Source organism: Astyanax mexicanus, chromosome 1 (assembly GCF_023375975.1).
Source record: "Astyanax mexicanus isolate ESR-SI-001 chromosome 1, AstMex3_surface, whole genome shotgun sequence".
Lineage (NCBI taxonomy): Eukaryota > Metazoa > Chordata > Actinopteri > Characiformes > Acestrorhamphidae > Astyanax > Astyanax mexicanus.
In genome coordinates, this window is record NC_064408.1 from 49,234,627 (window position 1) to 49,258,376 (window position 23,750).

At 38.7% G+C, this 23,750-nt stretch overlaps 1 protein-coding gene across 2 annotated transcripts in view; it reads right to left on the reverse strand.

The window, feature by feature from the left end:
- Positions 1-23,750, reverse strand: part of map3k5 (mitogen-activated protein kinase kinase kinase 5) — a 144,868-nt gene that overhangs the window by 66,629 nt on the left and 54,489 nt on the right. For both annotated transcript variants that reach the window (XM_049479420.1, XM_049479421.1), the window contains exons 6-11: positions 17,714-17,820; positions 13,737-13,907; positions 11,576-11,688; positions 7,511-7,670; positions 2,723-2,876; positions 1,249-1,356 (exon numbers count right to left, since the gene is read on the reverse strand). In XM_049479420.1, the coding sequence (XP_049335377.1) occupies positions 1,249-1,356; positions 2,723-2,876; positions 7,511-7,670; positions 11,576-11,688; positions 13,737-13,907; positions 17,714-17,820 (813 nt within the window). The remainder of the gene's footprint in view (positions 1-1,248; positions 1,357-2,722; positions 2,877-7,510; positions 7,671-11,575; positions 11,689-13,736; positions 13,908-17,713; positions 17,821-23,750) is intronic.

The following is a 23,750-nucleotide window of genomic DNA, read 5'->3' on the forward strand; positions in this document are numbered from 1 at the left end:
TGTTAGCAATCTAGTCAAGTCAAGTCAATTTATTTATAAAGCACATTTAAAAGACATCAAGTGTCAACCAAAGTGCTGTTCAATAAAACAAAATTTGAAAAGAAAGCAAATCAGTGATGAACCTATAAAATATTCTTAACTCCTAATCTATGATAGAGAGGAAAAATTAATTTACTTGAGAAAGCAACAATAAAAAGAACAAGGGCCACACCATAAATGCCTAGGAAGATTCAAATACGCGATCTATAGGCGATCCATCAACTGTGCACTGTACAGTTTAATTTAATCAGTGTGTGTTTAGCATTGTGACAGGGAAAAAATACGCCTTGTGCGGCTCAAAACATGCAAAAAAGAAATAATTATTTTAATTAATCACCGGCGTAATGTGAAATAATCCAATCAGCTTGTCACTTGTCTCTTGTTACCCTTCAAGAGGCAGGTGTGCTTTGACACTGGTGGACTGGTATTTTTACGCCGCAGCGCTTCTCCACTTCTCAGCAGAGGAAACTGACCTTAACGTGAAAATAGACTGGTGACAGGGTGTGAGATAGCAATGAGCAGTCTTGGGCAGGGTGTTCGATAAAATAAAAAAAGAAAGAAAGAAAGAAAGAAAGAAAATGATTAAAAGAGATGGGGAAATAAAGTAATGCGAGAGAAAGAAGGATAGAGAACATGATGGATGAAAAGAGAAAAGTGGGAAAAGAACAAGAGAGATACAGTGAAAGTAGTGCAAGTGAGTCTTATGAACAAGAAAAAGGAGAGAGGGGCCATTAGAAACAGGATTAGGAATGGATTGAGAGAGTGAGGGAAATAAACAAAGATAAAGAAATAGAGACAGAGTAAGTAGAGAGTATAAAAAGAAAGAGTGAGAGAGGGCATTGGGGGCAGTAACTCGAGTGACTCACAGGTGGAACTAGAACTGGGACACTGACGACACTGAGAGTCATTGTTTGTTTCAGACAGACCGACAAGATAGACAAACAATGACGCACATCTAGCACAGTCATATCAGCAGAACACAAACTGGTCTGACCACTCAATCATAAATCAGTTGTGTGATGTCATGCAGGTGTGTACTGAAATATGAACCATTCACTCACATCCTACATGACTGAACACAGTAAACACAAGACAAGACTACTGAATGAATGAATGAATGAATGAATGAATGAATGAATGAATGAATGAATGAATGAATGAATGAATGAATGAATGAATGAACGAACGAATTAATGAATGAACGCTTACTTTGTCATCAGGAGCCACGTGCCAGATGGAGAGGGTGTTCTCCTCCACATCGTTGTTGATCGACAGGTATGAGGGCTGGTAAACTTTAGTGGGTTCCAGTATCAAAACCTGCGGCAATCACAAACGATCAATGTTAACGGTCTTGTTTGTATCATGATTCGCTTACAATCAAATTTGGAGAGATATGGACTAAAGAGATAGTAGCCTTGATTTTCAAAATATTGTTTAGTTAAGTACAGGTACTGGCAGACTTTGAGCCAAAATATGCAATCAGTGATTAGCCATCATGTTTCCAATCAGTTGATGCAGAGAGCCTATCAGATTGTATTTGTGCGTTAGGAATTACTGCAGTTCTGCACGAGACACTGTATGTAAAAGTGCTATATTCTCTGTAGAATACATGTGTTGTCTGTTGTCTTTTTAACTAAAAAGCATTTTCACCAAGGATGATCAAACTTATGCCTATAATACAACATACACCATTAGAATGAATTCAAACAAATACGAATATGAGCAAACATATGCTGAGTTTACAACAAAGAAAAGTTATAAAGGCTGCAACAACAGCAGCCCGGAAATCAATCTTGAAAGGATGGTTTAAACTTAATCTATCTTTATTACACCTGTGGTGCGGATATTTTTTTGGATTTTATTCTCATGTAGGAGTGGGCAACACCTAGATTCTACAATGCCAAGAAAGGCAACGATTCATTTTTTGGACTGATTTCATTGACTATGTTAAAGCGTTGTTAGTGTTGATGTATTTGCTTGTTTATTTTTTTTATATACCCTCTATTTCCTTGTATTTTTATATCTAACTAACCCACCATGTCTTTTATCTTTGAGAATGTTCTATTAGAATTCAGAGATTGAGAAAATTAATAAAAATATACCACATCGTATCGTACGCAATAATATTTTTGAATATCATGAACAATATTACACCTTGAAATATCACCCACTCCTAATTATCACATCAGGGTTCTGTTTTTTAACTGTTTTTAGCAAAAGAGAAATTTACACTGTTCTCGTTTCATGTTATACTGTATTTCTACTAGAGACAGATTAAATCTGTCCAGTATCATTTATTTTACTTTAATCCTGGAAATATATGAAGATATTTGGAGTGCATTATTAGTATCATTACATTCTGGTTAATTGACTTCTGTTACAAATCTGATAAAATTCTTTTATTTTTTAAAATATTTCAGTTAGGGGTGTGCCATATCGTATGCAATAGTAACATTTAATTTACATTTTGTTGCTGTAGTGTATTCTTGAAATATATATATTTTTTAATTAAGTGTTTTGTCATATCGCCAAGAGTATAGTTATCGCGAAAAAACCATGGAAAAAAGCTGAATATTTAAATAATGTGCTACAGGTTTGGAAATGGTTAAGCTACACACTGAATGTGTATTTCTAAAGTGTGATATGTGTTTTAGTCTGTGTGTGTGTGTGTGTGTGTACGCACAGGAAAGCGGACAGAGGACACATCCTTTTTGGTGGCCTCTACCATAAAGTCCATCCAGAAGTCCACGAGCTCCTGCCTGGGTCCCGGCGGCTCAGAGGAAGGTTTTCTAAAGTGCTGATAGATTAGAATGGTCTCAACCAATGAGCAGAGGTACCTGAAACACACACACACACACATTTTTGCATTCATAAAATGCTCTGAAATGCCTGGAAACATTTTATAATTGCCTTACAGAAAGAATTACAATATGCATTAAGCAATAAGACGAGCTCTGTTTGTCTTGGAGGGTTTCTCATAGAGACCAATGTATCCTGTATCTGAGACAAGCCTTTCTGTTTGCTTTTCATTGCACATGTGGGTGTGTGCCGGCAAGGAGTGCGTCCATGTGTATGTGAGTATGAGTATTTGTGTGTTGTACCTTTCTTCTATCTGCTCATTCATCAGGAAAAAAGAATGGAATGTAAAAGAAAGCTAGAGTTTTAAAATGGTGTAAAGAATTAATGAGAACATTTGAGCAATTTATATACACTAACCTGCCAATGGTTCTATACGTAGCCACATACCCTATGCTGTAGCCTAGCGTGCAACCCCCCCAGAAATTGACTCAAAGTAGAATTATAACCCAGCCTTACGATGTATAAATTGGGAGGTATTCTCTTATGAGGTTGCACAGAGAAGTCAAGCGAGGCCTGATTTTATGGTTTTATGGGCATTTAACAGTCTTCAAGTGTACCAGGAATATGTTATAAAAAGGCATTACCACCCACAGTGGACAGTGCAGAGTTTGGTAATGATTGTGACTGGCAGTGTCTGGCTAGAATTGTCCATGCGAAAACAAACATGTGACTTCAGGAAAAATCACATCCACATTTAATACAGGAACAACCAAACACATATCCCAGAGGAAAGTGCAGCCTTCTTTAGCTTCTATGGAACGTGGCAAAAGTCATTGGACACGACACTTGACATTGTCTTATAACTTTTACATTACATTACATTACATTTCATTTGGCAGACGCTTTTGTCCAAAGCGACTTACAATAATGAAGTACAAAAGTAATAGGAAATTAGATAACTCATTTTTAGATAGGGCTTAAAGGAGGTCGAAGGGAAATAAAGGGATAGAGAAGTGAAGGAGGGGAAGAAGGAAATGAGGTTAGAAGTAGTTAGTGTGTTAGAGGTGTTAGGAGAGTAAGTGCTCTTTGAAGAGCTCTGTCTTCAGGAGTGTCTTGAAGATAGCGAGAGATTCTCCTGATCTGGTAGTGGAAGGTAGTTTGTTCCACCATTGGGGAACTCTGTATGAGAACAGTCTGGATTGCTTTGTGTGAATGTTTGGCAAAGCGAGGCGACGTGCATTGGAGGAGCGCAGCGGCCGGGAGGTAGCGTAAGCCTTCAGGAGTGAGTGCAGGTAGGAAGGAGCTGTTCTGTCATCACCTTGTAGGCGATTGTAAGAGTTTTGAATTTGATGCGAGCATCAACTGGTAGCCAATGGAGCTCAATGAGCAGCGGGGTGACATGTGCCCGTTTTGGTTGGTTGAAGACCAGACGTGCTGCTGCAGTCTGGATCATTTGGAGTGGTTTTACTACGCAGGCCGGGAGGCCAGTTAGCAGGGCATTGCAGTAGTCGAGGCGTGAGATGACGACTGCTTGTACCAGGAGTTGGGTGGCCTGTAGCGTCAGAAACTGTCTAATTTTCCTGGTGTTATAAAGCACGAAGCAGCAGGATCGAGCAACCGAGGCCACATGGTGCGTGAAGGAGAGCTGGTCATCAACCATAACACCCAGGTTCCTAGCAACCTTTGTCGGTGAGAGAGAGAGAGTCGATGCTTATAGAGAAGTTGTGTTGAAAAGATGGTTTTGCTGGTATGACCAGAAGTTCAGTCTTTGAGAGATTTAATTGAAGGTGATGCTCCTTCATCCAAGAGGATATGTCAGAGACACACTGCGATATCCGTGCAGAGATTGAGTTATCTTCAGGTGAGAATGACAGGTATAGCTGGGTGTCATCAGCAAAGCAATGGTAGGAAAAGCCATGTGAGTGGATAACCTGACCAAGAGAGGCAGTGTATATTGAGAAGAGAAGGGGACCCAGTACCGAACCCTGGGGAACCCCAGTGGATAGGGAGTGGGCTGAGGACAGCTGTCCTTGCCACGACACCTTGAACGAGCGCCCAGTGAGGTATGATCTAAACCATGACAGCACATTGTCTGAGATCCCCATGTTTGAAAGTATAGTTAGGAGGAAGTCGTGGTTGACAGTGTCGAAGGCGGCCGAGAGGTCCAGCAGAATGAGCACTGAGGACTGGCCTGCAGCTCTAGCAGTTTTCAACGCTTCAGTCACAGACAACAGAGCCGTCTCGGTAGAGTGTCCTTTTTTAAATCCAGATTGGTTCTGGTCCAGGAGGTCATTCTGGGAGAGGAAGCCAGAGACCTGATTTAAAACTGCTCTCTCGAGTGTTTTAGAGAGAAAGGGTAGCAGTGAGACCGGTCTGTAGTTGTCAACCTGGGCGGGGTTGAGAGAAGGCTTTTTAAGCAGTGGTGTCACATGTGCTTGTTTGAAAGCAGTTGGGAAAACACCAGAAGTTAAAGAGGCATTGATGGTGTGAGTGATAGCCGGAATGATTGCATGTGCGATGGTTTGTAGTAAGTTTGAGGGAATTGGGTCAAGCGGACACGTAGTAGGACGGCTACGTGTTAGGAGAGCCAGTGTCTCGTTCTCAGTGAGAGGAGTGAACGAGGAGAGCGCAACGCCTTCGGTGGAGGGACACCGGGCTGCAGAGCATGTAGTAGGACTGCTACATGTTACATCAGTAAACTGGTTGCTGATAGCTGCCACTTTTCCAGTAAAGAATGATGCAAGTGTTTCAGCAGTTAGGCATGTAGCCGGAGGAGGAGGAGGAGGGTTCAGTAGTGATTTAAAAGTAGCAAATAGTTTCCGGGAGTCTGTGAGGGAGCTGAATTTATTGTGATAAAATTCAGCTTTAGCAGTCGTGATGCTGGCTGAGAAGGAAGCCAGGAGCAGTTGGTAGTTTTTTAGGTCTGCTTGTTTTTGTTTTTTATGCCATTTTCTTTCGGCAGCTCGGAGTTTGGAACGTAGTTCCCTCAGTGAGTTATTTTTGAGCCATGGCTGCGGTTTGCTAGAGCTAATGGCTCGAGATGTAAGAGGACAGAGGTTGTCCAAACAGGAGCTTAGTGTGGAGCAGAGTGTATCGGTGGCATCATTTACATTGAGTGATGAAAATGAGCCTGGTGGGGGCATGTTGTCAGTCACCAGCGAGGAGAACTGGTCTGCTGAGATATCTCGTAAATTTCGGCGGAACGAGACCATCGTAGGAGTAGCCGTGGGTTTGTTTGAAATATGAATATTGAGTTTCATGAACTAGTGATCCGAGAGGTGCAAAGGAGTGACAGTTAAAGAGTCGGTGTCACAGTTACGAGTGAAAATCAGGTCTAGATGTTTGCCAGCTTTATGTGTTGGAGGGCTGGGGACCTGCTCCAGTTCGAAAGACTGTATGAGGGATGAGAAGTCTGTAAAGTTGGTACTGTCGTTGTGGATGTTCATATCCCCTAGAATGAGCATGGGACAATCTTGCTCAGGGATAGAAGACAGTAGTATGTCAAGTTTGTGTGTGAACTCGCCCATTTGTCCAGGAGGACGGTAGATAACAATAATGGCAAGTTTTGCTGGAGTATTAACCAGTGTGGCATGATACTCAAATGAACTGTATGAGTTTGCAGGTAGTAGTGGAGTATGTTTTAAGCCATTAGCGATTAATAGGCCAGTTCCACCTCCTCTTCCTGAGGGACGAGAAGTATGGGAGAAGGAGTAATTATTGGAAAGAGCCGCCGGAGTAACAATGTTTTCAGGTTTGATCCAAGTTTCAGTCAGGGCCAGCAGTTGTAAGGCCAGATGATTTGCATAAGAGGCGATAAAGTCTGCTTTGTTAACAGCCGACTGGCAATTCCATAGCCCAACAGAGAATGAGGTAGTAGTGGGCGTGGTTTGTTTTAGTGGCCGCAGGTTAGTATGGTCCTGGCGCCTGTGTGTGTTTTTTTGCCTTCTGTGAGTACCGGAGATAACAGGAATGTGATGGGAGCACATTTTAGAAAGCAGTGGGACGGGCTGCCTTGTCGGTGGACTCACGCAGGTAGACTCGCAGGTCTTTACTCGCATTGGTCTTCACACGAGAGGGTCTTCACACAACAGCTGACGCCATCGGCTGACGCCTCGGCGAGTGTGAGTGATGTAATAGGACTCTAGATTGCGCACAGCTGCGGGCGATATAGGAAATCAGCGCCACCAGTGTGAATGAGGGGGTTTGCCACGCCCCGCTCTAACGCAACTCGCCCAACCTTGTCCGAAAAGCGCGCTAAAAAGCGCTACAGCGTAGCTGTATAACTTGTGGCATGTCACTGAATATGTATGTATGTATGTATGTATGTATGGGTAGTTTAGGATCCTTTTATAACACTTGACAATCAATGTGTATAACAGAACAGGTGCAGTACACAATACCTACATATGTATGAATACTGACAGACCCTACATAAACACTTATAAAGGTTTATTCCAACAAGCGTCAGATGTTATAAGAGTTTTTAGGTTAAAACGACACTGAAACAGAGAGAGGATCTTTAAAACATCTGATTCATGCTGGAATATACCTTTATAAATGTTTATGAAGGTTTGACTTCCAGTAAAGTATATTTTTAATTGTCTTTCAAATTGAAACAGAAATCTACATATAAAGTGTGTATTTTTATGTGTGCAAATGCATGCAAAAGTACCAGACAGGAGCTTTAAGCTTGAAAAGCTTTTCGGAGGCCTGAATGACCCTCGTGTTGTCACAAGCCAGTATGCTCGCTCCCAAAAAGAAGCCCACGTCCCAGTAGCTCTGCAGCTTATCCAGACTGCCCTTCTTTCCCAGCAGACTGCTCAACTTCACACCTACAAAACACACAAAGACACAGGAATGTTTACCTTTTATACTATACTAGTACCTGAGGTCATAGGTCCAATATACATTCAATATGTGTTACATATCTCTAACTACTTACATGTAAGACTTGCCGGTCACATATTTTATATACACTGATGTGCAAAACTTTCAGACCACTCATAAAAAAAGTGAACAGCAAAGATTGTCCTATAACAGGAGTGCATGTCAGGGTCTTGTATGTTAAACAGTTGGTTCTTGTGTGTTGGGCAGCCAAGGTTCAATGATGTGTGAGGGCAATTAAAGCTAATCAATTTTGAGCAGAACCAACAGAACGGTTATTGTGTACAAGCCTCAGATAAGGTATCTGTAGATATGGGGAAAATAAATATCAGGCTAAATACAATACTTTTAAATATCACTCAGAGATAAATTTAAGGCCACTCTCGCAAAAATAAAACGGCAAAAATACACAAATACAGACAGATAATTTTAACAACCTCACCTAGTAATTAAACATTTTACTGTACGGCTTATTTATAGCACAAAACACTGGTTTGTTCCTAATCAACAAATTTGGCAAAAAATACTTTGAATGACAAAGGTACAACTCACACTTACTTAACCACTACTTGTACAGCATGTAGTCCAAATCTAAAGTGCTAAAATGGATAGTTTGAGGACTGATCACTTTATACATACTTTACGTTGTCCTATGCCCCATAAGCTGCAAAGAATGACCATCTTCCCAATAACGGTTATCTAGGTCCAGTTCTTAAACATGAAATCAAATGCCTCATATTTGACATCGTCAAAGAGGACTTTTAAGGAGCCTGTCTGAACCTGGTAGGTTATGCTGTTTTTGTCTTTACCTTGAACTAAGGAGCAATTTGAAAATCAGGAAACATTGCTTAGAACATTTCTCATATTTTTAGCGTTAGCACATTAGCATTCTCGGACTGGTGCTTTGCAAAACTGTTCAGACACCAGAGTACCTCTGCTTTATGAGTCGATGTGAGACAAAATAATGTTAAATACTGTTGTCCTGTCAAACGGAAAAAAAATAAAATGCTTCTCTGGCAAACTTTTGTGTACTTTCCCCTTAAGTTTCCGCCCATTCTTTATAAGGGCATTTTTTTCCCGGCCGTGTGCCAATTTCCTAGCCAGGGCAGTGGTAGTGTATTGGACTGCGACCCTGACGACACTGGTTCGATCCTGCGTGAGCAGCGGTGTTTATTTATTTATTTTTCCTTTCTTCTTGGGTTTTCCTGCTTTGAGATCAAATGTTCTGCAAATGTTCAACAACCCTCTGGGCTGGAGAGCTACTAGTCTGTAGCACTTCATTCCATTACACTTTCATTTCTAAAACAGATTTATTTTTTTGTGCCCCGCCACATCATGGCTTGGAAAATATCTGGCCCTGCACCTGCCTCGGTTAAATAGCAAAGGCGCTTGTGAATATATCTATGTTGATGGGCATAGATATATATTTAAAAGCTCTTTTTGCTATTTAAACCATGAGCAGGTCAGTTTCCCCTGCTGAGAATCATTGAATAAGTTCAGGTAGCTGCGCCCCTGAAATAGCAATGTGCCAAAGTCAGAGCACACCTGGCTGTTACAGGGGATGGCAAGTGAGACACTGATTGGTATATTTTAACGTTATGCCCAACACACACCCATGATTATTTAGGAGACTCAGTACATGCATTTTGCGCATTTCGAGCTGCGCAAGGAGTATAATATGTGTCAGATCCTAAGAGCTCTATCGTGTGGGGCTACATTACTGAACAAACTCTAAGCTGTGCAAGGAGTACTTTTCCCGTTGTTATGATAGCAAAGACACAATGACACACCGTAAATCAAGCTGCACGGCTGACGGCTATAGATCGCTAAAATAGGACCTATAAAGTTTAAACTCTAATAATTAATGTCGCCTTGTCCGCTGGCCAGTGATTAAGCTCACTTATAAGATAACACCTCACAACTTACAGTTTTTACATTTTTGTTCTCTTACATAAATATTAATATGAATTGTCTAAACTAAACTACTTAAAAAAATACATTTTACTAACTATTGCAAAACTACAAGTCTGCACATTTCTTATACACACGTAAAAATAAACATTCACTTAATCCCTTTTTGACACACGCACGCACGCACACACGCGCACACACACACACACACACACACACACTACAATTTTGCGACACTGTACCTCTCCAAGTTAGTTAACACCAACAAAACACACCCACACATCCACACATACCGAGGACACAACCTCGTTCTTATTTTTCCACTCTTTCTGGAGTTACTTCAGTTTACATATTCATATATTCCTCCCCTTCCCACGTTGAATCTTTCTCCATGGCTTTCCACCCTGTGTTTGCTTTTGGAGGCCACGCTAAGCTTCTCAAACACCATGTTTGATATTAGTCACTCAGCTAGCTGATCGCTAGCTTCCAAAAATGCCTCCAAATGCTCCTCATGTAAACCAAACCTGCTTGACATAAAGCAGCGCAAAGCATCATCCACATTGCCAGCCTCCCACTGTCTACACTAAACTAGCTCCGAGCACATGAGCATGTACTGCACATAAACATATAGATACACAGTAACACCTCAGAGAAGCTGTTCTCTGTGTTTGAGGACACATTCTACAAGAAAACACACACACACACACACGTACACACAAAATACTACACTGTTATTTGGCAGCAAGTTCTTCACCACAACAGACTTCCTCCTCCACTACACCCTGTTTTGGAAACACTTTTTATAGGGGTAATAATGGGTGCTTTTGTGTACCAAACAGGTGTCAAAATTCGTTTTTGACATTTCCGACCTCACCTTGTCCCTTGACTTCAAACTCTGAGCTGAGGGATTTGTTTGCTCAAAATAGCTTTTTTCAGTGGATAGATAGAAACAAAATTTCCATGACTTTACCAAAACTTTCTGGGTATTTTTATTTTATCAAAAACCTATCCAGGCCTGGAAATTGCTATTTTAAAATTTCATGACTTTTTCAGGTATTTTATTACTGTGCAAACCCTGTTATTTATTTCACAGTTTAATTCCTTTAATTGGAATGTTTGGTTTTCAATACTTTTTTTCATAATTAGAAGTGGTGCACCTGTGTTTTCCCTGGCCAAGATAGCAATATGCCAAAAATTTACCCGAACACACCTCACTTCCAGAGCACCACGCCCATTGGCATAGATATATACCGCAGGTTAAAATATTTAATTGCTATATGGGACATAATATGCAAAGCTGTTTGTTGCAAAAAGTAAAAATAATCATTTACACCGAACAATGTCTTATTTTTTCCTGTAATGTTTCCTGTTTTTATATTTAGTAGTGCTAATATTTTTGTTCAGTATTGGTTTCTGCCCAAAATGTTCATTTTCATGCATTACTAGTTTAAACTACTCAACCCAACAATGACATGATGCATGGAAAGGAGTTCCAGTTTCGGTTGGATTTATGCATACATCAGCTTATTCTTTCATTTTTTGCTGTTGGATCACAGCCTCCACTTATTAATTTGTATAAAAATGGTCCAAAAACACTGGATTTTATATAGTTTACAGTAAAATTGTTAACAGTCCACAGGCAAATAATCATTCTTAACAATTGAAAAAAATTATAAAGGTTCAATAAAGTCTAAGGATTTGTAAAGGAGTTCACAACCCCTTTGAACACAGCAGCATTATTGGGCTGAATTCTCCTCTATTAGACTTGGACTGACTGGATGTTTTCTCCAACAGCTTGGCTCCATCCCCGGTTCGCTGGACAACATCTACCTCTTTCAGTTCCAGCGGGCTATCACGATGACTGAGTCAAAGAGCAGCCAAGGAGCAGGAGTGCACTTTTCACTGTTCCCCCCCACCACTGCACTCTTGGCTCAATACACACCTACTTTACGCAGCTCAAAGGAAGAGTCGAACTGGTGGCCTGCAGCCAGCAAAAGCACTGCGTAGTTGATGCCAGAGTGAAGAGTGGGCTCCGATTCAAAACCTCTTCTGAACCTGTAGGGGGTGGAGAAAGAGGGGGAGAAGAGAAAGCGAGCGAGCGAGCGAGTGAGCGAGAGAAGAAAGACAGAAATAACATTCTATGTTAATATAGTTACACGCAAGCACAAATCAATGTGAAGTAATTATTAAAGCATATTGATATCCAACTCATATACTTATGCTTTTAAAAATACTTGTAGTATAGTGTATAAATAATGTATACTGTCAAAAAAAGTTTTTTAAGGTGAATTTTAACTGAGTAACTCATCCATCAGAAATGTTTTAATTCCAGATTATTTAGTCAGATTTCTATAGTGCTTTTTTCCCATTGGAACGCATAGTGTTTTAACACCCTTTACATGACCTGATGATACAAATACACTAGTATCACCCAACTAACCACATAGCGACTACCTGACACATCTGAGACACTGTCTAACACAGCACATAGCAACAACCTAGCATCCACTAAACAACACTATAGAACCTTGTAGCAAATAGCAACACTGTAGCACCCATCTAGCAAAAAATTCTAGCAAAAGCAACAGCATAGCAAACACATGTGGTACCACAGCAATCACCTTGTAGAAATTGCCTTGGACAACAGAGAAACCAGTTAGCAATATCATACACTGCCTGGCCAAAAAAAAGTTGTTACCTGGATTTAAGTAAATAAATTATGTGGTGTTGATGCTGCAGTTGGTCAGGTTTAGGTTAAGCAACAGTATGTGCTGAAAGAATGAGGTCAGCTGACTACCTGAATATAGAGCAGATTATTCCATCAATGGATTTTTTCTTCCCTGTTGACACATGAATATTCCAAGATGAGTCCAGATTTTAACCTCATTGACAATCTTTGGGATGTTCTGAAGGAGGCTTTGTGCAGTGGTCAGACTCTACCACCATTAATGCTGCAAGATCTTGGTGAAAAATTAATGCAACACTGGATTGAAATAAATCTTGTGACATTGCAGAAGCTTATTGAAACAATGTCCCAGTGAATGTGTGCCGAAATCAAAGCTAAGTCAGTCCAACCAAATATTACAGTGTGTGTGACCTTTTTTTTTTTTGGCCAGGCAGCAAAGAAACCAGCTAGAATACCAAGGCAACTACATAGCTTTTGTTTGCAAGAAATGTGCATTCTTTTCTTTTTTTTAAGAAATGCAAATTTTATTTGTTTATATATATTTTATATGATTGTGTAGGTGTATTATAAATATATATATATATATATACATTTTTAAGTAACACTTTATCATAACTTTCATTCAATATATGTTTAACTAATGACAAGTAAATGTGAACAAAGCATAAGTCCAACAGAATTTGAATTTCAACAAACCTTTCCACATGGCACTTAGTTATCGGCATGGATAATTACATTTAGAAATGCTAACAAAACATTAGCTCATCAGAATTTGAACATTCATATATTACTAGTAGTAGGAATTTATAACCTGGCAAATGTAGTTCATGTTGCCAATGTGTTCATTAGTATTAACAAATATGTTAGTAACTTTTATTTACTTAAAATGGAACAGCAAAATGCTGCCAGTACCAGTAACTGACCTGAATACACAATTAAATATTTTATGACATTATACCTCACATTCAGATGCACTAAACGCACAATCCTGACACTAGACATTACAGAATCTGTCAAAATGATTAGCAATAATTGACATGATTTGACATAACAACTAACTTCAGCATGTGACACCTAATATAACATTTTACATTCATTTATACCTTTTTGTTTAGGTACAATGTTCTATGAAAAAGCTTTTCATCTATGCAAAGAAGCATACAAGCATTTAAATGTTTCTACAATTTGTTATACTTCTAAACAAAACCACTGTCCCTAATAGAAGTCCTTTTTTAAGGATTCATGATCGTGACGTAAATGTAAGTTGACTGCTCTCAAGGCGTCACTCAATATGCTCTATACAGGCTATTATTATGATTCCACCACACCTTCTGTGGGCGCTAAAGGGATGTTGTAAATGAAAACTGTTGGTGTGTGCAAACACAAGGTGTGTGTGTGCGTTTATGTGTGGACTCACCACTGTATGCTGCTGTCTCTACTCTCAGTGTCAGTGAAATGTGAGTCCAGGAACATGTCCTTATAGATGCGCCCCACCAGACAGTAAATATCAGAGGCTACCTGCTCCTCACTCTCCACCAGTGGCAGCATTATATCCAGAGCCTTCGGTCTGTCTCCAGGCTGATTTCTCCTAAAAAAAAAAAAAAAGAGATAAAAATATTTAACATTTTGTGTGTGTGTGTGTGTGTGAGTGAGAGAGAATGTTTCAGACACACACTCCCATTTTCTATGATATGCTCTTCTGTTTCACAGTGTCAAATTCAAATCAAACCAACTAGACACTTCCCAAACATTTTTGTGCCCTAAAATGAAGGGAATTGTGCAAATTATCAATTATTCATTTAATCATGTCTGACTGGTTGGATCTGAACACATTATGGAGCGCATTATGTATGTTTATACTATACAGTTCTGGAAAAAAATAATAGACCACTTAAAAATGATGCGTTTCTTTGATTTTACCAAATTGAAAACCTCTGGAATATAATCAAGAGGAAAATGGATGATCACAAGCCATCAAACTAAGCAGAACTGCTTGAATTTTTGCACCAGGAGTGGCATTAGGTTATCCAAAAGCAGTGTGTAAGACTGGTGGAGGAGAACATGCCAGGATGCATGAAACTGTGATTAAAAACCAGGGTTATTCCAACAAATATTGATTTCTGAAACTTTATGAATATGAACTTGTTTTGTCTTTGCATTATTTGAGGTCTGAAAGCTCTGCATCTTTTTTGTTATTTCAGACATTTCTCATTTTCTGCAAATAAATGCTCTAAATGAAAATATTTTTATTTGGAATTTAGGAGAAATATTGTCTGTATTTAAGTGGTCTCTTAATTTTTTTTCCAGATCTGTATTACACTGTCACACCAAACCCGTGTTTACATTTTGCCAAAATGTCATAATGAATGGACTAATAAAAATGCTTTTTCAGTAGGAGTACTAGCAGTATGTTCATTGTTAATTGCATTGGCAGCAGCTGACATTTATTATTCATTCCAGTTAAATTATTTGAAATGGATTTAGATAGAAAAAGCACAGAAAAAAGAAAGTATGAAAATCAAAAACTGCACAGTGCTACAGTTTTTCACCCTCATTGACCCACACTGACCACAGTTTAGGGTTCATACTAAGGTAAAGTGTGAGGGAGGCCTGAGAACAGGGCTGATAACACTCACAACACAACACAACACAATGCTGAATAATGTGGTTTACAGCCACTGATCAGGCAGAGCCAGGGTGATGTCATCTATCACATATTCCAAAACTGCTGATCCAATACAAGCCAAAAGAATGACCACAATGTCCAGAGAGAGAGTCAGAGAGAGAGATAGAGAGAGAGAGAGAGAGAGAGAGAGAGAGAGAGTAAGAGAGAAAGAGAGAGAGAGTCAGAGAGAGGAAGGAGCAGGCTGGTGGATTAGAGTGTTGTTTGCTCTTGTGAGATTAACCCAATTACTTCATAAATTCTCTCTCTGTGCACAACAACTTGTGGGACTCAATCCAGTGCTTAGTCAACGTGACTACTAGTCTGCAGCCCATTTCTTATATGCTTTCACTGAAAAAAATCCTATTGATTTATCAGTATTGTTTAAAGTCCCAACAATGCATTGCCTAAAATGCAGTGATAGTTAATGAGCATTTTATGCATGAGCTCTTTTGTTGCTTAGAAGTTGTGTGGCCTTGTGATCACATATTTTTCTAATTTGTTTATTTGCTAAACTATTTGGGGGGGGAATTGGCATTTGTGCAACAGCCCGTTTTTCAAAAGAGACCACAATTTGACTTCCATCATGTTACACAAGAAAAAGAATGTAGTACCGTGCAGTCCCACACAGATCCACAAAAATTCTAAACCATTGTCTTTAATGGGAATGCAGACACCCCATGGGAAAATGCACTATTCATTGCTGCTTATTGCTTATTGTGTTTAATGATTATATTAAACCAAACCAATGATTTGGTTAACCAAACCGTTAAACCAAATATTACATACCACACAAACCATTTACGTACTTGAATTGCAAGAACTATGAGATTTCATGTAAGAAACATTTCACCTGGAGTAGGCTGGCTCTGTAATATTGGAGTCAGATTCTACTTGCCGGCAACTCCCCTGTACTTATAAGATAATGAATAATCTATTCTACATTAAAAATCTTCAGTATAAACACATCAGCAATTCATTTCGAGAGCTCTAACTGTTGCAGCATAGAGTCTCCAGTGTGTGACAGCCATTAGAACACTATGCTCCATCAATTTCTAAAACACTAAATACTGTTACAGTTGAGTCTTTGTTATTTTCAATTTTCTATTATCTTTATTAGTTTGCTGATGGTTGGTTTTTCACAATGGCCCTCTGCTGAGTAGTCTGTTAAAGATGTCCTTCAGTGTTAACATCATTGATATTACAGGTACCGCGAGTATCAGCACTATCAGTGTGATTTGCTTGTGAACAATGCTTTAGATTAGTAACTGGAAAATGGAAAAGAGTCATACATTAACTGTTGTTAATCAAGAGGACTACATATTGGAACTATGGATGTTTGGTTTGATTGCTAAGTAGAAAAATTAGCAGCAGAACAGTGTTACTGTTGTGACATGACTGGTACACTATCTGGACACCTCGAACTCCAAGGTTTCCTCCCAAATCAAATGTTATTAAACCCCGAACTACTCTGTAAATCCTTTCCACCAAGTTGTGGAACACTGTTGTTTTGAACTCATTCAGTAAAGGTAAGTCATTGATAGTGAATGACAACCCGTTTCAAAGGTACTGGATGGCACGCCATCACTGGGGACAACTTACTTCCACACAAAAGTTTGTAGAAAACTCAATTTCCAATTTCTCAGTGTTTCTTACAATGTTTCTCCTAAAATTACAGCTATTAAAAAGCGTGTCCTCCCTCCTTTGTTGCTGTAATGACCACTAGTCCTCTGCAAAAGACATTTTTTACTAGATTGTGGAGCACTGTTGGGAGGATTTGCTTGCATTTAGACCCAAAGCATTACTAAAATCACATATTGATGGCGGATGGTACTGGATGGAACTCCATCATTGCAGAAAGCCAAATTCCACTGTTCAACAGTCCAAAGCTGTGGGCTTTAAACCCCTCTTGTAGAATCATTGGCATCAGGCACACTGACCTTAAGTGCTCCTATAGAGAATCCCATTCTACTGGAAAGGCTTTTCTCTGGGTAAATGAGATTGGGTTCCATTACAGACACACTTCAAACACGGCAGTCTTAGTGTCACAGCTCTCTACAATAAAGACGAATCTGATCTCCTCATTTCCCTGACCCACATCAGACAAGCATTCTGCTGGTTCAACTGCCACTGCGGAACCGCATCACCATGAGTTTGCGCTTTTTTACATCGCTTCCCTCACACTGATGAGTCACTCCTCACTCCTGGCTCAGAGGCAGAACATGATGAAGCATCCCCGGGGCGACAATTACCAGAGAATTTAACGTTCCCATGAGAGCTCTACCGAATCCCCCGGCCATGGAGCGGACGTCTGATCTCATACAACAAACCAGCAAAATTAAACCTCTCTTTGCTAAATAGGACACACAAGACTGTTGATTGTTGCTCTTTGAAGGAGGCGGAAACTGCTTTAATAATTCTGATAAAGCACACTGGAGGCGTCTGAGAAAAATGAATGGAGGCTGCGAAAGGCATTTCCTGGGGTATTACTGCAGTAGACACATCTCTGGAATCAATATTGTAGAAAATAAAACACATTCTTAACACATGCAAATTAAAAAGAATGCCAGTAAATACTTGGAAAATGTTCATTTGCATATTCACACAGTGTGGATCTTGTCCAAGTCAAAGTTTTTGCACAGTGACTAGTGCAGACGCTTAGTCTCAACTGCACTGAGCACATAGCCAAACACACACACCCACACACACACACCCACACACACACGTCTCACCTGTTTAGAGCAAAAGCATAGTGGAACTTCACATGAGGATTTGCCACGGGGTCAAACGTTGGGAGCTTTTCAAGAGTTTCAACAAGCTTCACAATGGACTCATAATCCTGCAAAGAAACACAGAAACAAATAGACAAATATTAAAAACCTCAACAGAGAAATGACATTTTAGCCCAATAGCTTCGTATCATTGTATTCAGTGGTTTCCTGTAGCTGCCTATATCAGATTCAAAACCATGACACAGGCCTACACAAAGTATTAGCAGATATGACTCTTGTGAAAAGGAAGTATACTTAAGAGCATTAAAAGTATGCTCAAATTAAGTTAAGAATACTAAAAGTGCCTTTTTTAATTTAATATACTTTATGAAAATATACATTTAATATACTTTCTCTGTATTTCCATAAAATACATTTTTGAGCATTATGCTTTAAATTATACGTTGTGCACTTTAGTGTATTTTTTTCCCAGTAGGATTAAAGTGTACACAATATACACAAAGTAGTACATTTACAATATACTTTAAGTGTATTAAAAACGTGTGAACTGTTTTACACACTGAAAATAGGGTCCAGGGCAACAGATTTATTACAAGTTATCAAGCCGTTTTTTTAATTAAATGTATACTCTTTAAATTTCCCTACAGTAGCATCCCCATGAGCTACTAGTAGGTACTGAATATATTTGTAAACAGAATCAATTTCATTGGTTTCACTCAGTTCAGTCTGCTAAAAATCAGTGAGCTAACTTGTGAATGAAATTTGAAAATGGCTAAATGCAATGCATAAACTAAAAACTGACTTTTAAATAAAAGATTTTAAACTTGTTAGGGTTTTTTTAAGCCAACAATGAACTTATAGTATAATTTAAATTCTGATAGCCAGAGTCAAAACCTGATCTGTACGAGAGACTATTGAGCTTCACGTATGACCTGGCTTGACCACAGTCCCCTAAGAGCACAATGGAAAACAAGGTAATTTCTCAATCTGCGTTCTTGTCTGTGTGTTTATTCTTGTGGACTCGGGAAACGTCATCAGTCGCAGAACAAGTACTGCTTTATTTAAAAGATTCACAGTTAGCAAAGTTCACTACAAAGTTCACTACCCTGTGTTCTTGCTCCTCTCACATTATCGAGGATGCATGGAAGGTGACTTGTGTGGAGTTCTTATAGTTCAATATCCCAGAATGCACCTCGCAGCAGTATTGGTAGAGAAGAAAGTACATACCTGTAAGTTACATGTTTTTAAAAATGTACTGCTGTGAGATAAATTACAATTATTTTTAAGAAAGAATATAGTGATTTAGACTTCAGATGTGTGATTTATTTGTTAAAAAGGGGCTATGTGAAAATGGGCTTCTACGTGAGATGGTGGTCATTAAGTACGCAGTTGTTCCAATTACAGAATAAAAGTCCCGGTTCCTCACGTCCACATGAGTATGCACTCTGGAGTCAAACTTAGCAAGTCTGTACTGGCCAAGTACTTAAATTCAAGCTTGTGTACTCCATATTGAGAAACGGCCAATCATACACACTTTTCTGTTCTAGCACCAAGGCGTTGGAATGAACTTTCTCAACAACTGTGTTATTAAAAAGCTTGTAATTCATTTTTTTGTGGTCTTTTTAAATGTACTGTATCTGGCACTTAGTATTACTCTTTTGTTTCTAGAAATCCATTCTGACTTTTCTATTAAAAAGTATCTGAGCTTAAAGGTATCTCTGCGCTCTATCCTATTCACACTAGCTATGGATATCTGATTAGAGAAGAGCATCTGGCTTAGGCTGGTCCACCAATAACAGAAGTAAATGTTTCACTGAGTGCCTCCATACTTGTCCTTAAAGAGCCACTTTTTTTAAGAGGCTAAAGCTACCATTAAATGTAATTCATTATGTAACTCTGTGCAGTGCAGCACTTTAGTATCCCTTAGTATCATCAGTTAAACAGAATCCATGACTTTGTATCCTTTTACTTTTATCTTTCCCTCCAGAGCCCAGCATGCATTATGCAAATATGTCATTCAAACACTGGGAATAGCTGCAATACTGCTAGTGTAGCTGTTAGTGTAGAGGCTAGAGTCTCATTAAGATGTGATATTCGCAGCTTCCCCTAGCAGTAATATTAGCTATCTGGCATTATAGCCTTTACATAAGCCAGTTAGATATAAACAGTTTGCCCTAATTAAATAGGGCACTTTAGTGTTCACACCAAAGTGCTTGTGGTTTTCAAGATGTCTGCTCCCATCTTCATGAAAAATCATTAGAAGGGGTTTAATGTAGCACTTGTGTTTAGATTACACAAAAAAATCTCACTATAGAGACCAGCGTGACACCACTGTAGGAGGCAAGCAGACCTGTTTAGAACTCTCTAACTTGTAAACAGCCCTTAGAGGACAAAAAAAAAATAGAAAATGTATGCACACAAGTTTTAACTTCACCAACAAAACTTGTTCAGAAATCACTGCCACTGGACATATTTCCCTTTTGATACTTGAAAAAAAATGCAGCACAACTACTTATATTATGGCTCTGAAATATAATGAGTTTGGGTTACAATCACCCCCATCTTTAATAGGGCTGTGTTTTGGCTGTACAGTGTATTCACAATACATTTGTGATATGTATCCCAATACAGCGGTTACAATTAAATATATTGTAATACTGTAAGCAAGGGGATATATTGCAATCATATTTATTAAATATGAGTAAAAGAAAAGTTTACTTTTTATGCAATTATAACACTGGGATCTGATGACAAAAAACACTTCTAGGAATTGAAAAGACTGAGAAGAATGACAGACTGATCAACATACTGATACTAAGGTTAGCCAAAGCTTCCATTTCCAGTACCTAGGTGTACCTCATACACATCTCATACACACACACACACACACACACACACACACACACACACACACACAGAGACAGGACTTTGCACTGAGCACATATCACTTATAATTATTCATTACCTTCTGCTTGGTTGCACAGCTTAATGTGGCATATCCACTTTTGCACATGTAGCACTTTACTATTACCTCTAAACACTTTACTGTTAATTTTATACTCTATACTGTTACCAATATACTGCAATCTAGTGTTAAATTCATTCTTTTTAAACTGTGTAAATTTAGTATACTACTCCAATGCCTCCAATTTTCGTTATTACTTCTGTTTAAATGCTGTTCTAGTTCTGTTTGACATCTCTGGTTTATCTTTAATAATGTGGTAAATTGAAGTTAAAACAACTTTACACTTCACAACTTTATTTTACCATCTAAAACAGCATTTTTTCTGCATTGTAGATCAATAGTTAAATCATTCAAACTATGAAGGAAAACATGGAATTATTTAATAAACAAAAAATGTTAAACAAACCATAACATGTTTTATATTTAAGATTCTTCAAACCTTAGACGACAGTTTTGCACATCTTGGCTGTATTTTCTCAGTCAATTTTATGAGGTGGAGTCACCTGGAATGGCTTTCAGTTAACAGCTGTGCTGAACTTGTCAAGAGTCAATTATTGAACTTCTTGCCCTCTGAACATTTTGAAGAACTTTCAAAACATTATGATTAAACTGGCCCTCATCAGGATCACCCCAGGAAATGAAGACCAAGGGCCCTATCGTACCCTATTTTTAGGAATTAATCTACACTGATGGGTGTGGTGGTCTGAAAGTGAGGTGTGTTCAAGTAAGATTCTGGCAAATTCCTATTTTGATGGTGGAAAGCATGTGCGCCACTGACTGAATTTAACGTAGACAACAGCCAGAGTCCATTCCTATAGGTGCGTACACCCCTGCTCGTTAAACACACACACACCGATGCGCTGCAGAGCACAAACCCAACTTTTAACTCAACAATAAACAGAATAAAGAATAAAATAACATTGCTGTTCCCTTAAATGAGCTGCTGGGGTATCTTCACAGTGTGAATACGCAGGTCAGTATCCTCTGCTGAGATTCACAAAGTGGCGCTCTGTTAAGATACGAATGCGCCAAAGTCAGAGCGCATCTGCATCATAAAGGGAATTAAAAGTGACAGACTGATTGGTTTATTTCATATTAAACCTAAAACACACATGACTAATTAAGAGAAATAGTACATGCCTTTTGCACATTTTGAGCTGTGCAAGGCATATTTTTTGCGCATCCACGATTATAAAGGCACACCAACACACCCTAAATCCAGCTGTGCTATAAATCAGTGCGCTATAGATTGCTTAAATAGGGCCCCAAGAGTTCCCTCTCTTATCCCACAGGATAAGTTCATCAGGGTTGCCAGCCTCAGAAACTGCAAGTTAACAGCAACCCAGATAAGAATATTCTGGTTTGTTTAAGTTTACTACATGATTCCTTATATTTTCCTTCATAGTTTGGACTATTTAAGTGTTCATTTACAATGTAGGACAAAATCAAAACACTGGATGAGAAGGTGTGTGCAAACTTTTGCTACTGTATATTACTTTGATGCAAACTTATAATTATATATTTTTTGCTACCACTTTAAAATAAGACTACCTTTATAAAGGGTTTATAACTGGTTTACAATTAGTTTATTAATGGTTATTAATTATTAATGGTTATTAATGGTTATTAATAATCAGTTATAACACATACGTAGAAAGGGCTACAGTATAGATGGCTGTGGGTTCACTATTTGGCAAACAACAGGCCATTGTTGCCCTTTCTACATATGTGTTAATGATTTTAAGGTATTTACAACCTGATTAATAACCATTAATAAACTAATTGTAAACCATTTATAAACCCTTTATAAAGGTAGTCTTATTTTAAAGTGGTACCTTTTTTTTAATGCAACAAATAAATTCTGACACTTCAACAATAAACTCTGTTAACGTGTTTATGATATTATGAAAAGAAATATTTATTTTAAGCTAATTCAAATATGAGTTGTGAGATAAATAATGTGATTCAGGGAATCCTAAAGCTTGGGTTTTTATATTCATATCTAAACATTTTTAAGATATCTTTATAGGTATCAGTAACAAAATAGAAGACGTTTCAACATGCCACCTCTTTCTTTGGTCATTAAACAATGTTCTAAAATACACAGAAGCCTGTCATTCACAGCACGTTGCATTAATAATGAAACCCTCCTGCATTATACTCTTAATCTGCTGCACAGCATGTGCACACTCATAATAAGGTAAATAATTTAGCCAACCCTTATCAGATGTCATTCTTGTAATTAATTAATGAAGGACAAGGCATTGGCTGAGTACATGGGGAAGTGTTGATGGAAGGGCAATCAAGGTGAGCATTTCTTGTTTCATTGCATTCCATGGACCTTACTTCAATGAACTTCACCTAATCTATTAAGCTTACTGATCTACTTGCAAGAGAAATTGTTCAGTGGTCATATTGGAAGCAGCAGTGATAACTGGGAAGGTGGAGGGGTAAGTGCTGTGTCCTGTCAGGGATTCTCTATCAGTCCCGGGATTTGAACACACAACTTTCATACTGTATTGCTGACTCACCTCTTTTACTACTATTAAGGCTATTGTTCTTCCCCTTTCACTCATATCTCTCATATCAGACTGGCATATATCTGCTTTCATTACATGATATATGCAACCTTATGCAAGAGGGTGGCCAACAATGTTAAACAGCAACCTCATGCTTTTTACTAGCACATCTCATTGACTTCTATGCCACTTGTCATTCCTGTCCTGTCCTGACTGGACATCTGCTTTCATTTCCTGTGATTTGAACCTGCAACCCTCTATTATCTTTACTGTCCTACACACAGCAAGATTTGTACACTTGAAACTGGACTTTTCTGCTTCCAGACTAACCTCCATTAGCCTAGAGTGCATTTGTGTGCAGCAAGCTGGAAACCCAAAGCATGGATAGACAGATAAACTATGAATAGGCTGCGTTTAGCCCTCTTAGGTTTCCCAAGGTGTACACTGCTCTTCTTTCAATTCCTTTAATTACCTCTTTGTGTTTTGTAGGTAGATGAAAAATATATATATTATTTGGTTTATTTTGGAGCTTATAGTGCTCTTTACACTCTCT